The following is a 22,491-nucleotide window of genomic DNA, read 5'->3' on the forward strand; positions in this document are numbered from 1 at the left end:
TGCTTCTCTGTGTATTTTCTTCCCACGGCTTCAGGATTAAAATTCCAAATAATTCCTCTGTCTTCCTGCTTTCTCGGTGATTCCCCACCCCCGTCCCCTATCCACTGCCATGGCCCAGTCAAAGGCCTAATCACAACTGAATCCAATAAAAGTGAAACCTGAATCCAATACAATCTAATATGCCCAAAGGAACAGACCAGTTCACAAATACAATCCAATATTTGTTTTGGAATTCATAAAAAATATCAAACTCTGCTACACTCCACCGTCTGAATTTCAGAAAGACTTTACAGTATTCAAAGAACCTTAAATCAGTAGCAGTACTAAGTACAAAATCATATTGCAATCAGTTAATAGAAATACAGTTGGTCTTGGGGCAAAGTCCAGTCTGACTGGATAACTCTGAAACTTACACAGCCATTTTATCAGCTTCCACTACACAAATAGACAGACAAAGGATAAACCTTTCCATTACCATAAGGAGAAATTGGGAAGGAAACATGAGTCATGGGGTCCTCTACAGTTCAGTAAATCTGCAGGGCATACCTCATTAGATTTCAAAGTCTGAGAGTTGTTCTTAAGATGACGATTTCTTCTTCCTGGGGCCTCTTGGGGACCCACTCTTTCCACAGGCTTGCCTAACGACCATTTTCTTAGTCCCACCCTCATCAAGCGTCTGGGTGGCAACCAATCTCCAGACCTCACCGTCCAAGAGTGTTGGGGCAATTGCCACATTTTACCCATTCCTTGTGTTAGAGTCTTAACCTCCTTAGTACAGTGATATGAAGACAACAACCTCCCTACCCTCAGGCATAGAGGCTCAGCCCTCTCAGAGCAACGAGTTGGCAACCTGGCCTTCCCTAATCCTGGGGAACATGCTTCACCCTCTTGTATCCTGTGGCTGCAAAAAATTCTCCCTGAACAGTGGGCAGGAACATTCACCCTCTTCAACGGATGGGGCAAACTCACCTTTTCTGTACACATAGGTGGGGTTCTTCTCTTGGCCCAAGGAGATATCTTAATTCCAGATCTTAATTTCCATGGTTTTCCTCTAAAAACTGTTTCCCCTTCATTCTCTCCCTTCCATGTCCTTTTTATTCTAGGCTGACAGCTCTCAAAAAGTTTGTTGGTTTAGCATGTAGGAAGCAGGGGTCCACATCAGACAGTAAGACTTTCCACAAGTCTTTCCTAGATAACTGCATCTTCAATTCTTATTTACAAGTTCCAAGTTTACTTAAGTCCTCAAATGGGTCACTATCATCTAGGAGCTTGATTTCCTGGGTCTTAGAATTTCTGGAATCATTTTTTTGTTTTCTTTGTGCCCAGCAATTCAGTCCTCAGCTTCTCTCTCTCATCTAGCATTTTGCTGTAAGCTACAAGGAGAAGCCAAGCCACATTCTCCAAGTTAACTTTGGAAAGTTCTTCAGTTAAATGCCCAGGCTCGCTCTTTTCAAATTCTGCCTTCTGTAAAACATCAGGAGTTAATCTTGCTAAGTTCTAACTTTAAAACATGGATTGCCTGTCTTCCAGTTTCCAATAATAGTTTCATTATTTACTTCTAAGACCTCGTAAAAAGTCTCTTTAGAGTCCGTATTACTATCAACAGTAAGGGTAAGGGGGACCTGAATTACTAAAACCTCTTGAAAAAGAAGAATGAAGTTGGAGGACTCACAGTTCTTGATGTTAAAGGTTATTACAGAGCTAGAGTGGTCAAAACAGCATGGTATAAGGATAGACATAGACCATTGGAATCAAATTGAGATTTCGGAAATAGACCCTCACATTTATGGCCAATTAACTTTAATACACACACATATATCATTGTTACAGGTTACTCAGTAAACACAAGGTAATGGCTATAATAATATTAAATCTACTTTGGTCAGTAATTACACTTCTTCCCTCCTTCCCTTTTTTGTTCATTTCTCAATCTTGAGGGGTTTGGCTGAAGTTGAGAATGGATGTAGATATTATGGGGCAGAGTATTGTAATTGTTTTGCTTGTAGTCAAAGAAACTCCTTGTTTTCATGATGGAGCTGGGCCCCTCATCGTTTTGTCAGTTGTCCAGGGTAAGCTCAAAAAACAGGATAGTAGGGGGGGAGGGGAGAGAAATAAATCTTAAAAACAAAAACAAAAACAGAAATTTTAAAAAAAACAGGAGAGTAGGAGTTGACTGCTTATCTGCTGGGTTTTAGGACTTAACTGGCAAATGAAAATTCGAAGACTTTTAAGTCTGAAAAATACACTTAACAGGTAAATTGACAATTTCAGGTTCAGATAAAAGGAATAGAAAAATCATGATTAGGGGATTTTTACCTAGATATAACTATGTTATATTAGGGAAATAGATTTACATATATTCCCAGTTTGGGCCCACTGAGGAGGCTGTGTGGTTTGCCTATGGGGTCCAGATGTCCCCAAGGCATTATTCACAATTGCTGGGAAGTACTTTTGTTTGAGGGTTTATTTACGTGGCAGTTTGTGGAGTTCGGCTGAGACTGCATTAAGCATAACCTCCAGAATGACCTCCCAACTCACTTTGATCTCTTAGCCTTAAAAACTCTATTTAATAATCCCCCCTTTTGGTCAAGGTCTTTCCCCAGATGCATCACTGATTAACACATGGTAATAATCCCTCATTGCCAGTGTAGCAGTTTGATATGGTTATGAATTCCAAAAAGAGATACTGGATTATGTTTGTAATCTGGTCTGTACCTGGGTGTGATTAAGTTGTGATGAGGGCTTTGATGATAAAAAGTATGGCAAAGGACAGACAGAGTTGGAGGGTTTTTGATGCTGGAGTTTGATGCTGAAACCTTAAGCTGGAATCCCAGGAAGTAAGCTCACAGATGAAACAGAAGCAAGCCCCAGGAAGAGAGAAACCCTGAGCCCAGGAAGAAACAAGCCCTGGAAAGAGAGGAACCCTGAACACAAAGAGAAGCAAGACCCTGGAAGGGAGGGACCCAGGAAGCCTGAACCCTCGCAGCCATTGGCAGCCATCTTGCTCCAACACGTAAAAATAGACTTTGGTGAGGGAAGTAACTTATGCTTTATGGCCTAGTATGTGTAAACTCCTACCCCAAATAAATACCCTTTATAAAAAACTAACCTATTTGTGGTATTTTGCATCAGCACCCCTTTGGCTGACTAAAAAAGCCAGGGAGTCTCAGTCCTTGGAGTCACATCCCACATGGGGTGAGGTGGGGAAGCTGATAGTGAACTTTTTTGCATAGTTTGGTTTAGAAGCCAGTAACAAAGGAGGTTTTCAGAAGGCAGCTGTTAGGCATTAATTAAATTTAGGCTTAATTTCTTTACACGAATAAGGCTCATAAATACAGACCTTAAAATTGAGGGCTTGGCTTATTGGCCTGTATTCGTTTATTAGGAAAGATTTATATAATCCAGAGTTTTTGCCATCTTATTTGAGAAAGTAGAAGGACTTCTCCAGGAGGAAAGTTTAATATTAATGTTTTGTTAACTAATCTGTGGACTGGCCAGTTGATCTTTGACAAGGCTGCAAAGGCCACTCAAATGGGAAAGAATAATCTCTTCAACAAGAGACGGTGGGAAATATAAAATGGTGCAGCCACTGTGGAACACAGTTTGGCAGTTCCTCAGAAAGCGAAGTACAGAATTACCATATGACCTGGCAATCCCTCTACTAGGTATATATACCCAAATTGAAACCAGGGATGGAACAGATATTTGCACACCGATATTCATTGTGACATTATTCACAGTTGCCAAAGGGTGGAAACAAGCCAAGTGTCCATTAACTGATGAATGGATAAACAATATGGTACATACATACAATGGAGTATTATTCAGCCAAAAAAAGTAATTGAAGTTCTGTTTCATGTGACTATGTGGATGAACCTTGTAAACATTATGTTGAGTGAAATATAAATATTCTATGATCTCACTGATATGAAATAATTAGAATAAGCAACACATAGAGTTAGAATAGTGATCACCAGGGCTGGGTTGGGCCTTGGTAATGTGGAGTTTATTTCCATTTAGGTTGATTGTAAAATTTTGGAAATGAATGACGGTAATGGTAGCACAACATTGTGAGGATAATTGACAATATGGAATTATATATGTGAATGTGGATAAAGAGGAAATTTTAGGTCATATATGTGTTACTAGAATAAACAATTGAAAGATAAAATATAGGACCGTATAACACAATGAGCCCGATTGTAAATGATGGACTGTAGTTAATAGTACAATTATAAAAATGTTCTTTCATAAATTATAATGTACCATATTAGTGAAAAGTGTTAATAATAGGGTTGTATATTGGGGATAAAAATACATCCTAATGTTAACTATGGACTATAGTTAATACTATAATTACAATATTTTTTCATCAGTTATAACAAAGGCAGCACACTAATAACAATGTGTTATTAATAATAGGGGCGTTATATGGGTACGGTGTATTTTTTTCATGATATTTCTATAAACCTACAGCTTAATTAAAAATTTCTTTTAAAAAACAAGTTATACAGGTATCAGTACACTTCACCCTAAACACTTAAAATTTACTTTTTGTTTATAGTTTGGTGCTTCTCTTCTTTATTTTATTTTTGGCAAAATTTACATACGATGAAATGCACATTCTCAAAGGTACCATTCAGTGGCTTTTTTTTTTTTTTTAAAGGAGGTACAAGTGATTGAACCCAGGACCTCATACATGGGAAGCAGCCACTCAACCCCTGAGCTACTTTCACTCCTGTGGCTTGTGATAGATGCATTTATTCAGCTTTGTAGCCTAAATCTTTATTGTATATAGACTACTGTATTCTCACTTTTTATTTCATATTTTATTATTTTACTTAGGTTTGAAACATTTGACTACCACCATCCAAAGGATTTTAAAGATTGATTGTATTTTAAGTTTTTTAGAGCAGTTGTAATTTTACATATAAATCATGCAGTAAGTACAGATTCCTATATATCCCTCTGATTAGTCAGCCAAAGGGGTGCTGATGCAAAATATTATACATCTATTAGCTTTCATTTTTTTTAGATTTTTTTTTCTCTCCTCTTCCCCCCTCATCCCCCCCAGTTGTCTGCTTTCTGTGTCCATCTGCTGTGTGTTCCTCTGTGACCGCTTCTATCCTTATCAGTGGCACTGGGAATCTGTGTTTCTTTTTGTTGCGTCATCTTGCTGTGTCAGGTCTCCGTGTGTGTGGCGCCATTCTTGGGCAGGCTGCTCTTTCTTTCACTCTGGGTGGCTCTCCTTACGGGACACACTCCTTGCACGTGGGGCTCCCCTACGTGGGGACACCCCTGTGTGGCAGGGCAGTCCTTACATGCATCAGCACTGTGCATGGGCCAGCTCCACACAGGTCAAGGAGGCCCGGAGTTTGAACTGGGGACCTCCCAGGTGGTAGGCAGATGCCCTATCCATTGGGCCAAGTCCGCTTCTTCTATTAGCTTTTATAAAGGGTATTTGTTTAAGGTAGAAGCTTACAGTTACCAGGCCATAAAGCATTAAGATACTTCCCTTTACCGAAGTCTTTTGCCATGTCTGCGACATCTGTAAGGATTCAGACTTCCTCTTCCTATTGAGGCTCCATGGTCCCAGCTTTTTCCAGTGTCAGCTATAGGCTAGAATGAGTCTATTCTCTTTCCCAGGGGCTTGTTTCTCTCTGAGCTCAGCTGCTCTGCTCTCTCCACAAGGCCAGCTGTAAACTATCAGGTGAATGGCTTGTCTCTCTTCCCAGAGCCTCTGGTGTGTCTTAGGGAGCCTTTTTCCTCACATATCTGCTTCTCTGTGTTCATCTCCTGTGTGTTTACTTCCAGGAGCTCCAGCTCAAAACTTTAACTTTCTCTTTTGCCATGTCTTTTTCTCAGTGAATCCCCATCTCTTTGGTGGCCGGGGACTCAACATCCTACTCATATGGCCCAATCAAAGCCTTAATCATTATTTAATCAAGTAAAAATAGAACCTCTGAATCCAGTATGCCCAGAGGAACAGACCAGTTCACAAACATACTCCAGTATCTATTTTTGGAATTAATAAATACCAAACTGCTACACCCTCTCTCACAGGCAGTTTTCTCTATTAACATTTTGCATTAGTGTGTGATACCTTTGATACAATTGATGAAACAGTGTTATTATTATCATGGAATTAACTGTAGCCCATAGCTTACATTAGGTTTCTCTCTCTGTGTTGTAGTTCTGTTCATGTTTTTTTCATGTTGTAGTTCTCTTCATGTTTTTGTCCCCCTAGTAACTCACATGCAACCTGAAATTTCCCATTTTATCCACTCTCAAATATACAATTCAGTGATATTAATTCCATCGACAAGGTTGTGCTTCCATCACCATCATCCATTTCCAACACTTTTCCATTACCTCAAACAGAAACTCCCTACCAATTAAACATTAACTCCTTGTTCCCCACCCCTACCCTACCCTTGGTAACCCATATTCTATTTTCTGACTTTATGAATCTTCATGTTCTGTTTATATAAGTGAGATCATATATTTGCCCCTTTGTGTCTCACTTACTTCACTCAACATGTTGCCTTCAGGGTTCATTGGTGTTGTAAAATGCATTAGAACTTCCTTTTCGCAACTAAATAATATTCTTTTATTAATGTATGTAGTACATTTGGCTTATCAACTCAAAATATGTTTTGAGTCCCCTGTTTTCAGTTTTTTGGAGTATATATCTAGAAATGGGGTTGCCAGGTCATATGGTAATTCTATACTTAAATTTCAGAGGAATTGTCAAACTGTTTTTGACAGTGGCTGCCCTATTTTACATTTCCACCAACAATGTTTAAGGGTTACAGTTTCTCTACATGTTCTCCAACACTGGTTATTTTCCAGTTTTTAAATAGTAGCCATTCTAGTGGGTGTGAAATGTAGTTCATTTTGGTTTTGGTTTGTGTTTTCCTAATGCCTAATGTTATTGAGCATTTTTTCACGTGTTCATTGGCTATTTGTATAGCTTCTTTGGAGAAATGTCTGTTTTGTGTCTTTTACCCCTTTTTGAATTGGGTTGTTTGACCTCTTGTTTATTTTAGGAGTTCTTTCTGTAGTCTTGAAATTAAACCTGTATCAGATATCTCGTTTCCAACTATTTTCTACCATTGAGTATCTTGTCTTTGTATATGGGAGGGACCTCTGTATTTTCTCCATTATTTTTCTTTAAACCTGCAACTTCTCTAAATGAAAAATAAAAGTAAAAAGGGTACTTTTGGAGCCAATGTGTCTCAGGGGTTAAGTGCCGGCTTCCCACATAACAAGGTCCCAGGTTCAATCCCTGGCCCCAGTATCCCCCCACCCCCCAACAGAAAGATACTTTTGGTGAGTCCTTAGGAGGAAATGACGAATGTGTTTTTGGAAATTAGAAGAAACACTGTCCTTATTACAAATTGGCAGAGAACTTGGCAAAACTGTGTTCTGATCTTGAATGGAAGGCAGAACTTGAAAGCAGTGATCTTGGGTATTTAGTTCAGGAGATTTCCATGCTAAGCATGGAAGAGGCAGCCTGGTTTCTCCTTGCAGCTTATAGTAAAATGTGAGAGGAAAGAGATCAGCTGAGCTCTAAACTCTTAAGCATAAAGAAACCAGAAATTGGTGCTTTGGAAAATTATGAGCCTATCCAAGTAGTGTGCTCCAAGCCTAGCCCCAGAGCAACTCTATCAGGAATCTCCTTAAATATTGAGAAAGCATGTCACTGGAGAGTAGGGCTCTGTGTGTGGGTTGAAGTGAACAACCCTTTACTTAAGATGGTGTGGCTGACCATGGACCCAGTCAGCATATCAGTGGAAGTCAAGATCGAAAAAGCAGTTATCCAGGAAGGATCTGTAGAAGGGTCTCTTTTCTAAAGGTTTGAAGTTGCTTGAAATACATGCAAAACCAACAAGATTTTTCCAAATTTGTCTGAGCAGAATCACTGCCAGCCTGGATTGAAAGGGACAGAGAAGGAACAAATTGAAGAAAGGGTGTCTTCAAGAGGAGAATAATGGAAGCAACATTCTGGACCAAAAAGATCTGGAGCCAAGAGAGTGGGCCCATCTGTGTGTGGGGAAAGGGCAGGTCCACCCCTTGGATGGCAGTGGGCAGACTATCTTCCCTGGCACTTTGAGAGGATGTGCCTTGTGCCCTGTTCAATAAAATTTCCCCACCTCAGTGCTCAGAGATGATGGGACCTGTGCCCCAACATTTGTGGAGAGCCTAGCTGTCGTTCTGATGCTTGCTTGGAGAGGATGCTCGAAGGGGGTGGGCCTGCATCCCAGGGTTTGGGTAGAGCACAGCAGCTGCTGCCTAAGGGCTTGGAAGGGGTGGGGCTGCCACTCCATCAGGCTCAGAAGACAAAGAGTCAAGCCACAGATGGTTCTCAGGCCTTGACATCTAATGGATTTTGATCTGCTGGATTTTGGGATTGTTTGAGAACTGTGACCCATTTTCCTTCCAATTTCTCCTTTTTGAAATAGGAATGTTTATCCTGTGTCTGTCCTACAATGTGTTGGAAACAGATAAGATGTTTGCTAGGTTTCACAGGTCCAAAAGACAAACAAGCTTACCTCTTTCGACCTAAAGATCCTTTAAGTCCTCATCTTAGATAAGAATGTGAAATGGGAAAAGTGGCTTCTTTTTTTAAAATTTTATTTATTTCTCTCCCCACCCTTCCCCCCCCCCCAGTTGTCTGTTCTCTCTGTCCATTTGCTCCGTGTTCTTCTGTGCCCACCTGTATTCTTGTCAGTGGCACCCGGAATGCGTGTCTTTTTTTGTTGCTTCATCTTGCTGCATCAGCTCTCTGTTTGTGTGGCAGGCTGCACTTTTTTCGTGGTGGGCGGCTTTCCTTACAGGGCGCACTCCTTGGACGGTGCACATGTGGCTCACCTATGCGGGACCCCTGTGTGGCACGGTGCTCCTTGCACGCATCACTACTGTGCATGGGCCAGCTCATCACATGGGTCAGGAGGTCCTGGGTTTGAACCCTGGACATCCCATGTGGTAGATGGATACCCTATCCATTGGGCCAAATTCACTTCCTGGAAAGTGGCTTCTCTACAGTCACAGCCCTAACTGTAGACAGGTCATGACTGTATCCCAGATCTCTTGGTTTACATTAGGCCATTGACTACTTTTTATTCTGTGGGGATATTGTAAAGGTATGATAAAGCTGGTAAACTCTTTTGAGATCACTTAGAGCTTAGATGCAATCCAGGATTTAAGAAAGCCATTTGCTGTTTCCACTTAACAGTTGAACTCAGTCTTAATTTCTGGGTTCTGTCCCATTTTCCTTTGAGAAGCAATCCCCAGCTGGTAATAAGAGTTGAAAGTAACAAAAATACTTGGCATAAGAATAGTACCAAGAATACAAATAAGACTGAAGAAACCATGCAGTTGGGGTGAACAGACTCCCCAGTCATTGAGAGTTCCACTGAGGTCGGAGTTAAAAGCATACCCGGGAATTGTCATGGCATGCTCCAGGAGAAAGGCTGTGTTCAGGAATATTCTGAACAAATTTCTCCTTTTTAAAAATGTATTTAAACAAGCCACCAAAGACTTTGTTTCCATTTTCTTTTAATGTCTTGATGAAAGCCTCGATATTTGCTTTATAATTTCATATTGCTTTCCAGACAGATAGCAGCTACTGTGTTTCAGGTGATGTCTTTCCAAGACCATGTGCCAGAATGAAGAAGTGCCTAGCCTCCTTTCAGGGAGCCATTTCTAAACTGGGAAGAACTGACTTTTAAATGGAAACTTAAACTCAAGAGCTTTTGTTTTCTTTCAGCCTTTCTTGTGTGCTTTAGAACCAGTTTGTGGCACATTTTGTTTTATTGATGTCCATTCTTTGTGTCTCTGGGTATTGTTAAGAATTTGAAATTTAGGAAGCCTAGGGGTGAGAAAGCGAAGCCATCCTGGAAATGTCCCCTAAAGTTGGTATTCATGACCATTTACATTTTCCCTCCATGTGGAGAGCAGTCCCATGAGTAGGAACACTTTAGGATACCCAGGTCAATCCCTCAACTTCTATTTTAAAATAATAGCTAACTATCCCCTCTGCCCTGAAATAAATGAAAATAAAATTATAACAATAGCTACCCTCCTTTACAGTTTACTTGGTAAGACAGTTTGATTTTACATTGTGACCCAGTGAAGGAAACACTGAGGATTTTTCTGATTACTTCGAAATTTTGTCCTTAGAGGGTTTTGTAGAGATGATTGAGATAACTGAATAGGGCAAATTGAGTTGAAATCAACCTGGGTTCATATCTTGATTCTGTTGCTCACGCCTATGTACTGAGGAGAGTCCTTTAGACAGTCTGTGCCTCAGCTTCCTGATCTGTCCAGTGATCATTTGTATCTTCTCTTTCAGTCTCAACCCTCACACGTCATTTAAAGAACAATTCATCTAAGAAACTGGATCCTACAGAGTGGAAAACAAACAAGCATTGTATTAGCTGTTGAGATCTAATGCAGAAGTATAAAGAATGCTCTTGAAAGATAGTGTGCTTTTGAAGTTTTATATTCAACCTTTAAAGAGATGCTCCATTTTATATAGGGTTTGTTCTGTATTCCAAAGCTGAAAGAGCTCATTAGTTCTCATAAATTTTTTTTCCCAAAGGACTGTAAGTTTCTTCACTCTTAATCAAAACATTGAGTAGACTAATTAGGAAAATACTATGAAGAAAAAACACACAAAATGCCCTTCCCATTCCCTGCTCCCGATCCAGTAATTGTACAAAATGAGGATGCTAAGGCAGCACCCACATCTGTAACTGAGAATGTGATCTTGTTTTTAGTTACCTTTGCCTCTCTTTAACTCTTATTTATCTTTGAGTCTATTGGACACCAGGAAGCCCATCTTTCTCTCACATATCAAAGTATGTGTTCCAGTGTCCTTCAGCTACTAGGGAATGTTAGGCTGCTGGTACCAAAATTGCACAATAACTGGTACTAAAGATTGGCCAGGGAAAAAACATCATCACATTATTGCCAGGACTGATCTGTTGAGGTCTGATAATACTTAGCCAGTCCTTAATGAAAATGAGAAACAGGAACAGGTTTCTTCCATTTAGGTATTTGTGACAAGCTTTAGGTGGAGTCATAAACTATCTGCATTTTTCAAAAGGCTACTAAAAAGAATCATAGGCTTGCTTTTAGAGTATGAACATGGGCGCATTATTATTGTAGCCAAGCAGATTATCTTGTTTGAGGCTTGTGAAAAAACTTAGACCTAATATGATAAGAATTTAGAGTTTCTGTGCAGCAGAAACACGAGACAGGTGGGTTCTTTTCAGTTGATAGCATTAGATTTTTTTTTCTCTGCTGGAAAGAAGAAAAAGATGCACTCCTTTCTAGCTCAACTAATTAATGTAAAAGGGTAGAAAGAGGCTACGCCATTCTTTAACTGGTAACTAAGGGGATTTGAATCTGAATTCTGGTCATGCTTTTTTAAAAAAATCAATGTTTGGATACCAAATTGTGATCTTACCCATCTCGGACCCATTACAAAGCCATTGGCTTGATCTGGAGTAACTGCGGCAGTGTGCTTTCGTGCTGCCATTTTCAACCCTCTGTGCTTTTTCTGTTACAGCCCGAGGAGGAGCAGTTGGTCTGTGATATCACTGGATCCAGTTCTTCCACTGATGACACAGCTTCCCTGGGTCGACATTCTTCTCATGGTAGTGATGTGTCCCTTCCCCAGACTTCAAATTTGAACAGGGGCAAAGATCAACAAACCCTTGATAGCTTCTACAGCCATGGGATGGGAGCTGAAGGTCGAGAGAGTGAGAGTGAGCCTGCTGGCTCAGGTGAAATGGAAGAGGAGGAGATGGACAGCATCACTGAAGTACCTGCACCCTGCTCTGTCCTGAGGAGCTCCATGCGCTCACTGTCCCCTTTCCGGAGGCACAGCTGGGGACCAGGGAAGAACGCAGCCAGTGATGCAGAAATGAACCACCGGAGGTGAGATGGATGGCTTTTTGTTCAGTCTCTTAGTGTCTGTTTGTTTTTTAGAAGTTTCTAATTTGGTATTACAGTTGGTAAAAGATTTTAGGAGACACCATGGTTTAGAAGAAAGAATATGGGCTTTGGAATCAGGAAAACTATGTTCAAACTCCAACTCTATAACTTACCACATAGATGACCTTGGGCAAGTTACTTGACCCCTCTGAGCTTTAATTTTTGCATTTGTAAAATTCTTGCCTTTCAGAATATTTGCAGTAATAACGTGAAATATTCTGTCTGTCACATAGTAGGTACTTAATGAATGGTAACATTTATTCTTACCAGAGAAAAATTTTTATTTAAGAAATAAACTTGAAACGTTATTGTCTCAGCACATCTCAGTTTTTTCAGAATGCGTCACAGGAATTAAAGCCATCGGTTTCTAATGCAAAAAGTTTTGATAAAGCCTAAATTATCAGAATTTTAATCCTCAAGAGAGCCTAAAAGTCATTGAATATCATTACATAGTTCCTATTTTCCCATGAATCCTGTTATCTTGGGGAACTTTAATCAGTGTGACCATTTAGTTTGGAGCAGACTGTGAGAAGATAAGTTGGACCTGACTTCACTATTGGCCATTGCCTACCTGAATGAATTTAAGTAGGTGGTTTTAGCCCTAAAGAGCAGAGGACCATGATATCTACTGTACTTATAAGGGTGTGCTTACTTCAAAGCAACTCTCTTAATGAGGCAGAGCAGCTAAGTAGGGAGCCAACAGTTGATATCCTCTGCCCTCCTTTTAAAACAATTGATTTAAACCATTCAGCTGGAGCAATTTGTCTATTTGTTTTAATTCCAGGTCTTATTAAAGCTCAAAATTTATGTAATGTAATCTAATTACTTGTATTCATGTATTTTTGAAATAAACATTGAGAACCCACTATATGCTATGCACTGTTCTTGGTTCTGAACTTGCTAAAGTCCCGTCTTCATGGAGTTCACAGTCATACCATATACTTTCCTAATTGACCAGTCTTTTCAGACTCCTTTAATAATACATTATCTTGTATAATTTTTCAGTCCTCCCTATGAGTCAAATTAATTCTCCTCCTTTTTACAGAATAGGAGATTGGTACAGGCAGGTTAAATCACTTACCCTAGGTAACTAGAAGCCAGATATCTGGCCTCTTAATCATGGAATTCTGTGATTCCATACTATTTATAGTGGTATTAAGGGTACTAACCTTAAAAATAAGCAGTGTGCTTTATTAGTTGTTAAAAGCCATTCCTAAAAGCTGTCCTTCCCTACTTGATTCATGTTGTACATTTTATTTTCAGCATTCATACCAGTGAGCACAATAAAATCATGGGAAATGATCCCAACAGCCAGAATTCTCTTCCTGAAGCAAGGGTTGCTTCTTGAGAAGAAAGGCATGTCCTCGATGTTAACAGCATCAAGGAAGCAGGGTTTATTTTATGCATAATCCATTTTTCTTTATAACTCACCACTAGTCCCTCTGCCCTGACTTTGATCTCAGAGCTACCTGTGACTTTATGGATCATGTAACTCAGTTAAGGAAATTGCAGCTCAGATTAAATGATTTACCCCAGAATACATGGTGATCTGAAGATTGACCTGAGACCAGACCCTATCATCTAAGTTATTTGTATTTTCAACTTCTATAATACCATAGAGTCTCATATTTGGACTTAGTATATTAGGGATACCTAGGACCACTATCTTAACAGTACTGGAGAAAATAGAATGAGAGTCAGGTTTAAATTATCATTTTAGTTAGTTTGACTGATTCTTAGAGTGTTATCTGAATATAGTGAATCCTGAATTTTAAAGTGTTAAAATTATTTTAAAATTCTGAGTGGCAGTTTTTTTCCTGATCATTTACACCATTTAATAAACCTCGTTCATTATTACCTGATTGACTCCTTGGAGCAAAGAGGAAGCAAAGCAATGCTCCACTGAAATTGTCAGGCCATTTTGGTTCTGCTATTTTTCTCATTCCACATTCTTTCATTCTTTTATTTCCTGTGCTGTTTCTCTTTGGGGATTGTCTCTTCCCATTGTGGCATCTGTAAGTTTCATATCGTATCATTTTGTTTCACCTGCAACATTGACCTCTTCCACCATTCATTTTCAGTTCAATGCGAGTTCTTGGGGATGTTGTCAGGAGACCTCCCATTCATAGGAGAAGGTACAGAGCTCACTAACTTGACTAACCATGTTGCCTCTGAGCATATACTAACAAGCATCTCGTTCTGCTTAATCCACAATTAGATACTCTATTTTAAAATAATGTCATGTTTATTTGAGGCAAATAAAATAGTTATTATTAATTGCTGATGTCCATCCCATATGAAATGGTTTGTTAAATCTGAAGGTTTTTTCCTGGTTTGTTTGTTTTTTTTCAAAACAGGAAATATTTTTTCCATCCTGTGCTTATTGGTATTAGATGACTTTGATAATAGGATCTCACCCAACTCTCTCTAGGAGAATTCAAAGAATTATCTATGTTAGGAAGTACTTTTTTTTTTCTCGTCAGAAAAAAAATGAAAAAATATTTGGGCATGTATGTATGCAGGCCCTAAAAAGTTTCCAACACATTCTTTAATAATATGGTGAAAGAATTTATTCCTAGGCTACCTGGCAGTTTCAATTCCATTGTTGATATATTCATTCCTTAGAGCAAGTAAGGGGTATAAAATGGTCTTCCAGGGGCCCTCTCAGTCTTTGAGTTCCTTAATTACTTTTTTGCAAGGTGAAATTTTGGAGTAAAAAATAGTGATTTATAAGCTAAGAAGTAATTTCAAAAAATTACCAGTTTGCTTTAAAATTTCCGAACATCGAGTTAGTTTTATTTTTATAGATGAGAAGTCTTTGGTGACCTTTTCTTTCTTGGTTGAAAAAATATTAAGAAATCCAAAAATGATGGTTGTTTTATTGTTAGCCTCTCATAGTAGGAGGAGGTATTTGTAAAGAGGTATTTTTAACTGCTAGCTAAAGTTGTTTGTTGAGAAGGGGCAAGCAGTAATCTTTCGCACTTTTTCTTTCTCATGTGCATGCTTCCTATAATTCCGGATTTTAGGCACAAAATGGAGCTCAAATTTAAATATTCCCATGAATCTCAGATAATCATAACTTCGGTGGAATAAGTTGGTAAATGCCAGTTTTTATAGGCTTTTTTTGGTTGTTGTTAGAAGGTATCTAGTAAATAACCAGCAAGTATTAAAAGGGTTATTTGCTTAAAAATATATATATATCTAGAGTTTCCTAAATCTCAAAGCCAAAGAATCATTAAATATTACCACCAGTGATTGAGAAAATTAGGCCATTATCAAAAGTTCTTTTGATTGTGAAAAAGAAATTAAAAGAGGACTTTCAGAGAAGCTTTTAGTAAACTGGATACTGTTACTCTCAGGGAATACTACAGGTTACTCTAGGGAGATCAAGAAAGAGAATTGACTCATTCTGTTTTCAGTTGTGAAAACTGTGATGAGCAACCTGAAGATACTTGCTATTTTTTTTAAAAAGCATCTGTTAATTGTGAAAGGAGTTTTCTGCTACAAGTAAGGGCAGAGACTGTATGAACCATCTGTATATTCCTTCCTGGATCCTTAGAGAAGTTATTATGTCTCTTTCTGTCTCCCTATTGCTCTTTATTCCCTTACCTTACGTTTCATCCTATTCTTCCACATCACTTTCATATTCTGACAGTAAAAGTTGTGTTTAAATTGGTAGATTTTATAAATGATGGTTTGGCGATGTATAAACAGTTAATTTGATTTGCCACATTTTGTTTTTAATAAGAAATTGAATATTTAGGTATAATATGCCTATTTTTTTAACTGTGGATATATAAAAACTAGTTTTGGAGAATGAAATTCTGAATCTCATGTGTTTGTAAAATATGTGGAGACTTGCATCTACTCACATAAGTAAATTCTTTAAAAAATTTTTTTTTTAATTTTTAAAGCAGCTTTAGATTATATAAATGTTACATAAAAAATATAGGGAATTCCCATATACCCCACTCCCTCCCCCTCCCACACTTTCCCACACTAACAACATCTTTCATTAGTGTGGGTTCATTTATTACAATTTATGAACACATATTGTCTACTTACTGTGAACTGTAGTTTACATTTTAAGTTTACACTGTGTCCCACACAATTTTGTAGGTTATGACAAAATATATAATGGCCTCTATCCATCACTGCAGTGTCATGCAGGACAATTCCACTGTCCCGAAAATGTCTCCATATTATACCTATTCTTCCCTTTCCCTCCCCTCAGAACCTCTGATGGCCACTGCCTTTATATCAGTGATAGAAGTTCTTCTTTTGCTAGAATAATAATAAGTGTATAGAATAATAATGTCAACTTTAGTCTATTGTTCATTCTCCAATCTTAAGCATTTTGGGAAGATGATGCCCACTCTGTTCTAGGTGAGAGGGGGCTTAGATCCCATGGGGCAGATGGATGAAACTATCTTGATTAGAGTTGCAGACACCCTCTTTTCCTTGAAATGAGCATTGTCCATCATCATCTTGTTTGTTGTCCTGGGTGAGTCCAGTGAGCTGGAGAGTAGGTGTTGAAATTCAGCTGAGATTCAGGGCTTAACTGGCACATGGACAGACCTAAGTTTTAAGTCTCTGGGGCATATATTTATCAAGTATAGTACTAATTATATGTTCAAATAAAAGGGGCAGAAAAGCTGTGTGTAGGGAAACTATAAATGAGTCTAACTCTGTTACACTGGCAAGCATAAATTCCAAAATAAGTCCCACTGACAGAGTACTGAATTCCTGTGCTGTCTACCCTGCTTAGAGTGTCTGGAGGCCAACATCATCTTGATAGTAAAGCCACATAAAGATGCCACAAGAAAGGAAAACTATAGACCAATCTCTCTAATATGAAATACTCAACAAAATACTTATTAATCATATTCAGCAACGCATCAAATGAATTGAACATCATGATCAAGTGGATTTCATCCCTGGTATGCAAGGATGGTTCAATTTAAGAAAATCAGTCATTGTATGTAATACACCACATTAACAAATCAAAAGAAAAAATCACATGATCATCTCTATTGATGCAGAAAAAGCGTTCAACAAAATACAGCACCCTTTTATGATAAAACACTTCAAAAGATAGGAATAGAAGAAAATAGAAACTTCCTCAACATGATAAGGGTATATATGAAAAATCCACAGCTAATATCATATTTAGTGGTGAAATGCGAAAAGCTTTCCCTCTAAGATCTGGAAGAAGACAAGGATGCCACTGTCACCGCTCTTACTTTACATTGTGTTAGAAGTACTTGCTTGAACACTTAGGCAAGAAAAAGATATTAACGACATCCAAATTGGAAAGGAAGAAGTAAAAATTTCACTCTTTGCAGATGACATGATCCTATACATAGAAAGCCCTGGGAAATCTACAACAAAATTTCTACAGCTGATAAAATGAGTTCAGTAAAGTGACAGGATATAAGATCAACACGCAAAAATCAGTTGCATTTCTGTACACCAGTAATGAGCAATCTGAGGAAATCAAGGAAAAAATTCCATTCACAAGTGACTAAAAGACTCAGATACCTAGGATAAACTTTAAAAATGTAAAGGACTTGTATATAGAAAACTACAAAACATTGTTAAAAGAAATCAAAGAAGACCTAAATAAATGGAAGAATATTCCCTGTTCATGGATAAGAGAACTAAACATAATTAAGATGTCTGTCCTACCCAGACCAATTTACAGATTTAATGGAATCCCAATAAAATTACAACAGCATTTTTAGCTGAATTGGAAAAGTAAATTCTTAAATCAGTCTGATTCTGCTTACCAGACTAGGGATGTACCTAGTCAGGTGTGTATTTCTTTTTTTTAAACAAGAAACAAACAAGAAAATTCTTCACCTTTCAATCTGTCTGTATTTCCCCTGCTGTACATATCAGCTGTTTAGTTCTACTTTCTGCTTTTTGCACTTGTGAGCTTTATGTTAATTTAATCCGATTTAAAATATTTTGTCCTACTTAAATTATTTTTTATATGATATTAATTTAAAGATTTGCTTTTAGAAGAGCCACGGGATAGCTCTTATATTCTCCCACCATCTCCCTTGTTTCTTTTCCTCTGCCTAAACCCTCACATGTCAACAAAACAAAGGTATTAGGTATATTCAGGATAGATGTTTTTGGTATGTGTTGGCCTTCACACCTGCAAGATTCAGGAATGAGCCGAGTGGTTTTACTATAGTCCAGGATTTCTATTTTTTATCCCCCTTCTGAAAACAAAGGCATATTGCTTAGAACTTTAAGGCCCAACAGTAGCAGTGTAAATATTAGTGGCAGCTTTTACTAATTTGAAATTCTGACCTTTGCATGCACTTCCCTTCACCGAGTACCTGCTATTTCAAATTGGTTATTTCTTGAATTCGTTGTTTCTAGTTAGCATTTCCAATCCCAGATTATCCCTCCCTGCTGCTTGAGAGGGTATGTATCAATGCTGAGATAGTCAAGGAAGTAGATGATTAAATGGCATTTTCTTTCTTGAAGGACAGTGAATAGATATGAACCTGAAATTTAAAAGATGCATCAAATTCCTTTTTTTTTAAAGAAAAAAAAAAGTCCCTTCATTATGATTAAAATACAAGGAAATGTAACCATTGTTATATGCTTTATCTTTAGCGTAAGAGCTTAGTGAGTAGGGTTTAAAATGAGTGAGAGTGTTAATTGGGTATCATTATCATAAAGGATTTATGAAATATCTGGTTTAGATGGATCCTTAATTGAAACCTAAGAAAAAAACTGATGACTCAGTGAGCCCTCCCCATGCAATTTGTCATTGTAACTTTTAGGGGAAGGGATTAGAGATACTGTGGTAAGGATGGTATGGGGTGGTAGGATGAATGAAAGAACTCCTCTTTGAGAATGCTTCAAAAGAAAGACAAGGGGTAGGCTCTTTGCCAGGGATTCCCTAGAAGAAATTCTTAGGTTTCAGGTTAGACTGCTTATCCTGTAAAGGGCTCACATAGTCTTTTCCAGCACATTATCTATATAGACATCTCTAGAACAATTCTAAGCCTCCCTGGTTCTTGCTGTAGCCTTGTTCTAAACTAAATTAATGTTATATTCCCAAGTTTTGTTTTGTTTTGTTTTTTTGTCTAAATGATTAAATAAACCCATCTGTCTCAACTATGCCCTTTCTTTTAAAACTCAATAACCCCATCCCTGTTTCCTCTTTTCTCCCTCATTTCTATTTCTGCCTTTGATGTCATCCCAGTATGAGCTGGTGTCCCTCTGGTGTGCAATACTCTGCTGCCCTGAGTGCTGACTTTAATTGCAGAAGGTATGGTATTGTTAATGTCTAGCCACCAAAGGGGGAGCCATAAAATATGGCATCTGGGCTTTTGGCTTGGAGCTGGCTTCTTTGTAGCTGGAATGCACATTGGCAACCTGCTTTGTCTGTGAGCACCGTGTTCAGTTGCCTTTGCTATGGGAGAACATTAGCCCAGCTGAAGGAGTGTCGCCTCGGTCAGATCGTGTACCCTTGCATCCTGTTTGTCTCAAGTGGCTATATAGGCTTGGTGTTTTCTGCACAGAATTGTCTCCGTGGCATGGTAGACCACTTCCTTCTCTGTTTTGGTCTGTCCTAATTCCCAGATTCAGGAATTTGGAGGAAAATAATGAGGAAAGCAAGGAAGCAAATCAGATGGATTTATTTCTGTTATGCTTCCAAATCCATCAATCTGTTTACATTCCAGTTTCACAGAGATTCCTCATCGTTTCATATTCTTCTCTTAACTGAGCAGATTTAATTGCTAAAACATTTTCAGAATTAAATTTTGTGATAAGACTAAATACAGTTTCCTCAGGCTTTTCAAATAATTTACAATTTTTTAAAAAACTAGGTTTCTTCTTCACCTAGCCCTTCATCTTACCCCTGGTATTGAAAATGAGTTTTATAGAGACATTTACTCATAGTCATGATTTCTGTTATCATAGCGAAACAGGAAAAATAAAATCCATTGTTTAATTTGCCAGTTAGAACAAATAGAAGCTTATGTCCTCAGTTCATAATAAGTAATTTACCAAAAACACAAAAAACAAAACCAAACAAAAAACACAAATACAGACCCTTCTGGACTGGCATACATGAACTTATTTGTAGCAATTAACTTTATAGTTTTCCCCGAGCTGAGGTAATTAAATAGCTTGTAGACCTTCAAATCCAGTTTCAGCTGGTTGTAACTGAGGAAGTGGTCAGCTACAACTCTGTTTTGACATCTGGCTTATTTTAAAGAAGTTTCCACTTCAGTTGTAACAGATGTAAATTATTCTAGTTAGCAACCCCAAAGAAAACATTAGCTCCCTAAACTCCCTCTCTTGAAGGTTAGAACAAGCTTATGGGGTTGTAACCTCCTGGTTATAGAAAATGCTTTTGACTCGGCAAACCACAAAATTTTTTATCCCAGGGACCCCATTTAAAAGACCAAACCCTAAATTTGCTCTTTTTTTTCCTTTGCCAATATAAAAACAAAAAAATTTAAAACTCTTATTAGACTTAGAAAATCTTTAGCTTTTGTTCTTTCAAGGTGTTACATGTGCCTGTCTGCAACTAACTAGTCTCAGAAAATCTGTGGAACAGTTGTTCAGTCAGGTGTGCACAGATGATAAAGGTCAAGAGTAACATTTGGGTTTTCTGGGTTGGAAACATACTTTAAAAGTTATAAAGATCAACCAAAGTGTAGTTGAATGTAAGTTATAAAGGTCAATTTAACAGATACAAGGGCAGGTCTCCCTGTTTACCTTTCCATAGTTTACTTAATGCTAATATTTCCTTTGCGCCATTTAGTTCGTGGGCATAGCAGAGAGAGATTTCTGGCAAAGATTGGTAACATCAAATCAAGAAAAACCACATATATAAATATACTGTATGAAAGGACAAGTAAGATAAATGTGGCTTGTCCATAATGGGTATCTTTAAAATAAATCTGAGAAAATAATTTTAGTTGCCTCAACATTTGAATAAGGTGAATGAAATAAGAAAATCTAAGTACAGTTCTTTCTCGCCATACCAAGAAATGTGAAGGGAAGCGCAGGTTGTATTCATTTGTGCGGTCCCCTTGTAAATAGCTTCACTGAATGACAAAGAAATAATATATAAGCAACAGAGGTACAGCTAGAGGGATTTGTGTCCTCATTCCTTTCTAAGACTCAGAAATACAGCAAATTCACTTTTGTGCCTTGTGTTCAGTTTTAGTCTAGAAGGCTTGACAGGAGGAACTGGTGTTGGAAGCAAGCCATCCTCATCTCTAGACGCAAACTCTGTAAACACCAAAGAGCTCAGATGTGCCTTTGGTGGTGAAGAACGGGGCGACTCTTTGGTGTCACTTTCAGAAGAGGATCTGGAGTCAGGTCAAAGAGCACATAGGATGTTTGACCAGCAGGTAAGGCTGAAATTAGGAATGTGCTGCTAATTTGGTTAAGTGTTTAATTCCCTAAACATGATGTTAAGAACATGGAAGGCAAGAATTCTATTAATATAAGGTGAATAGCTATGATAACTTATTCATTATATGATAGACCCAAGCCTAGCACTAAAGCAAGATTTTAGCCCATTGTGCTAATCGTTAAATCTGCATAGATTTGAAATTCTATCAAGGCAGTTTTTTTTAAATTTGGGAAGTATCCAGGATATTAGATTAACGTTTTCCTTATCAAAGGACTTCTTTTAACCACCTCAATGGTAAAATGAATCTTGAATTGTGTTACATATATGATCATTAAATTTCCCTACTCTCAAAAACATATTCCAAGTTTTTCCTTCTTAAAAAAAAAAAAGGAAAAAAAACTTACATCACATTGTCCAGAAAACTATTTATTCCCTTTGCTTCCCATCACTGCCAAAATTCTTGAGAGTGTCCTATACTTCCTGCCTTTTCTTTCTTAATTTCCATCACTACCAGTATCTTGAAACTCTTGCTTAAAGGTCGTGAATGACATCCCTGTCAACCAAATCAAGTGATTTTTTTCTTAATTCTCATTTCCTCAAGCTCCTCATAATAGCATTGTCCTTTGGGGAGTTTTTGAATTGAGAATTTGAATTATATTCTTTTCTAGCATCCTACCCAATCCCTAGTCCTTTCCCCTCTTTTCTGCCAAAGAAACTTTGGATTAATTTCTGAGGAGATTTTGGGATACACCTTGATTCCTCCAAATGAAACATTTTTTTTTTTTTTTTAGCATGTCTCAGCACTTTATTTCTGTTTTAAGCTGAATAATACTCCATTGTATGGTTATACCACATTTTGTTTAACCTTTTACCAGTTGATGGACATTTGGGCTGTTTCCACTTGGGGCTATTGTGAATAATACTGCTATGAACATTTGTGTGCAAGTTTTTGAGTAGACCTATGTTTCATTTCTCATGAGTATATACTTAGCAGTGGAATTTCTAGGTCAACATTTTCTATGGGAACTCTATGCTTAACTTTTTGAGGAACTTCTAACCATTTTCCAAAGAAGTTTACCATTTTA

General features: G+C 38.0%; 1 protein-coding gene across 13 annotated transcripts in view; it reads left to right on the forward strand.

The window, feature by feature from the left end:
• AKAP13 (A-kinase anchoring protein 13) overlaps positions 1-22,491 on the forward strand; it is a 390,788-nt gene that overhangs the window by 272,742 nt on the left and 95,555 nt on the right. For 5 of the 13 annotated variants that reach the window (XM_058294653.1, XM_071214345.1, XM_071214348.1 and 2 more), the window contains 4 exons: positions 11,579-11,949; positions 14,088-14,141; positions 19,235-19,300; positions 21,209-21,401. In XM_058294653.1, coding sequence (XP_058150636.1) covers positions 11,579-11,949; positions 14,088-14,141; positions 19,235-19,300; positions 21,209-21,401 — 684 coding nt within the window. The remainder of the gene's footprint in view (positions 1-11,578; positions 11,950-14,087; positions 14,142-19,234; positions 19,301-21,208; positions 21,402-22,491) is intronic. The other 8 variants (XM_071214350.1, XM_058294654.1, XM_071214347.1 and 5 more) reach the window with 2 other exon arrangements.

The sequence above is a fragment of the Dasypus novemcinctus genome, chromosome 3 (assembly GCF_030445035.2).
Source record: "Dasypus novemcinctus isolate mDasNov1 chromosome 3, mDasNov1.1.hap2, whole genome shotgun sequence".
NCBI lineage: Eukaryota > Metazoa > Chordata > Mammalia > Cingulata > Dasypodidae > Dasypus > Dasypus novemcinctus.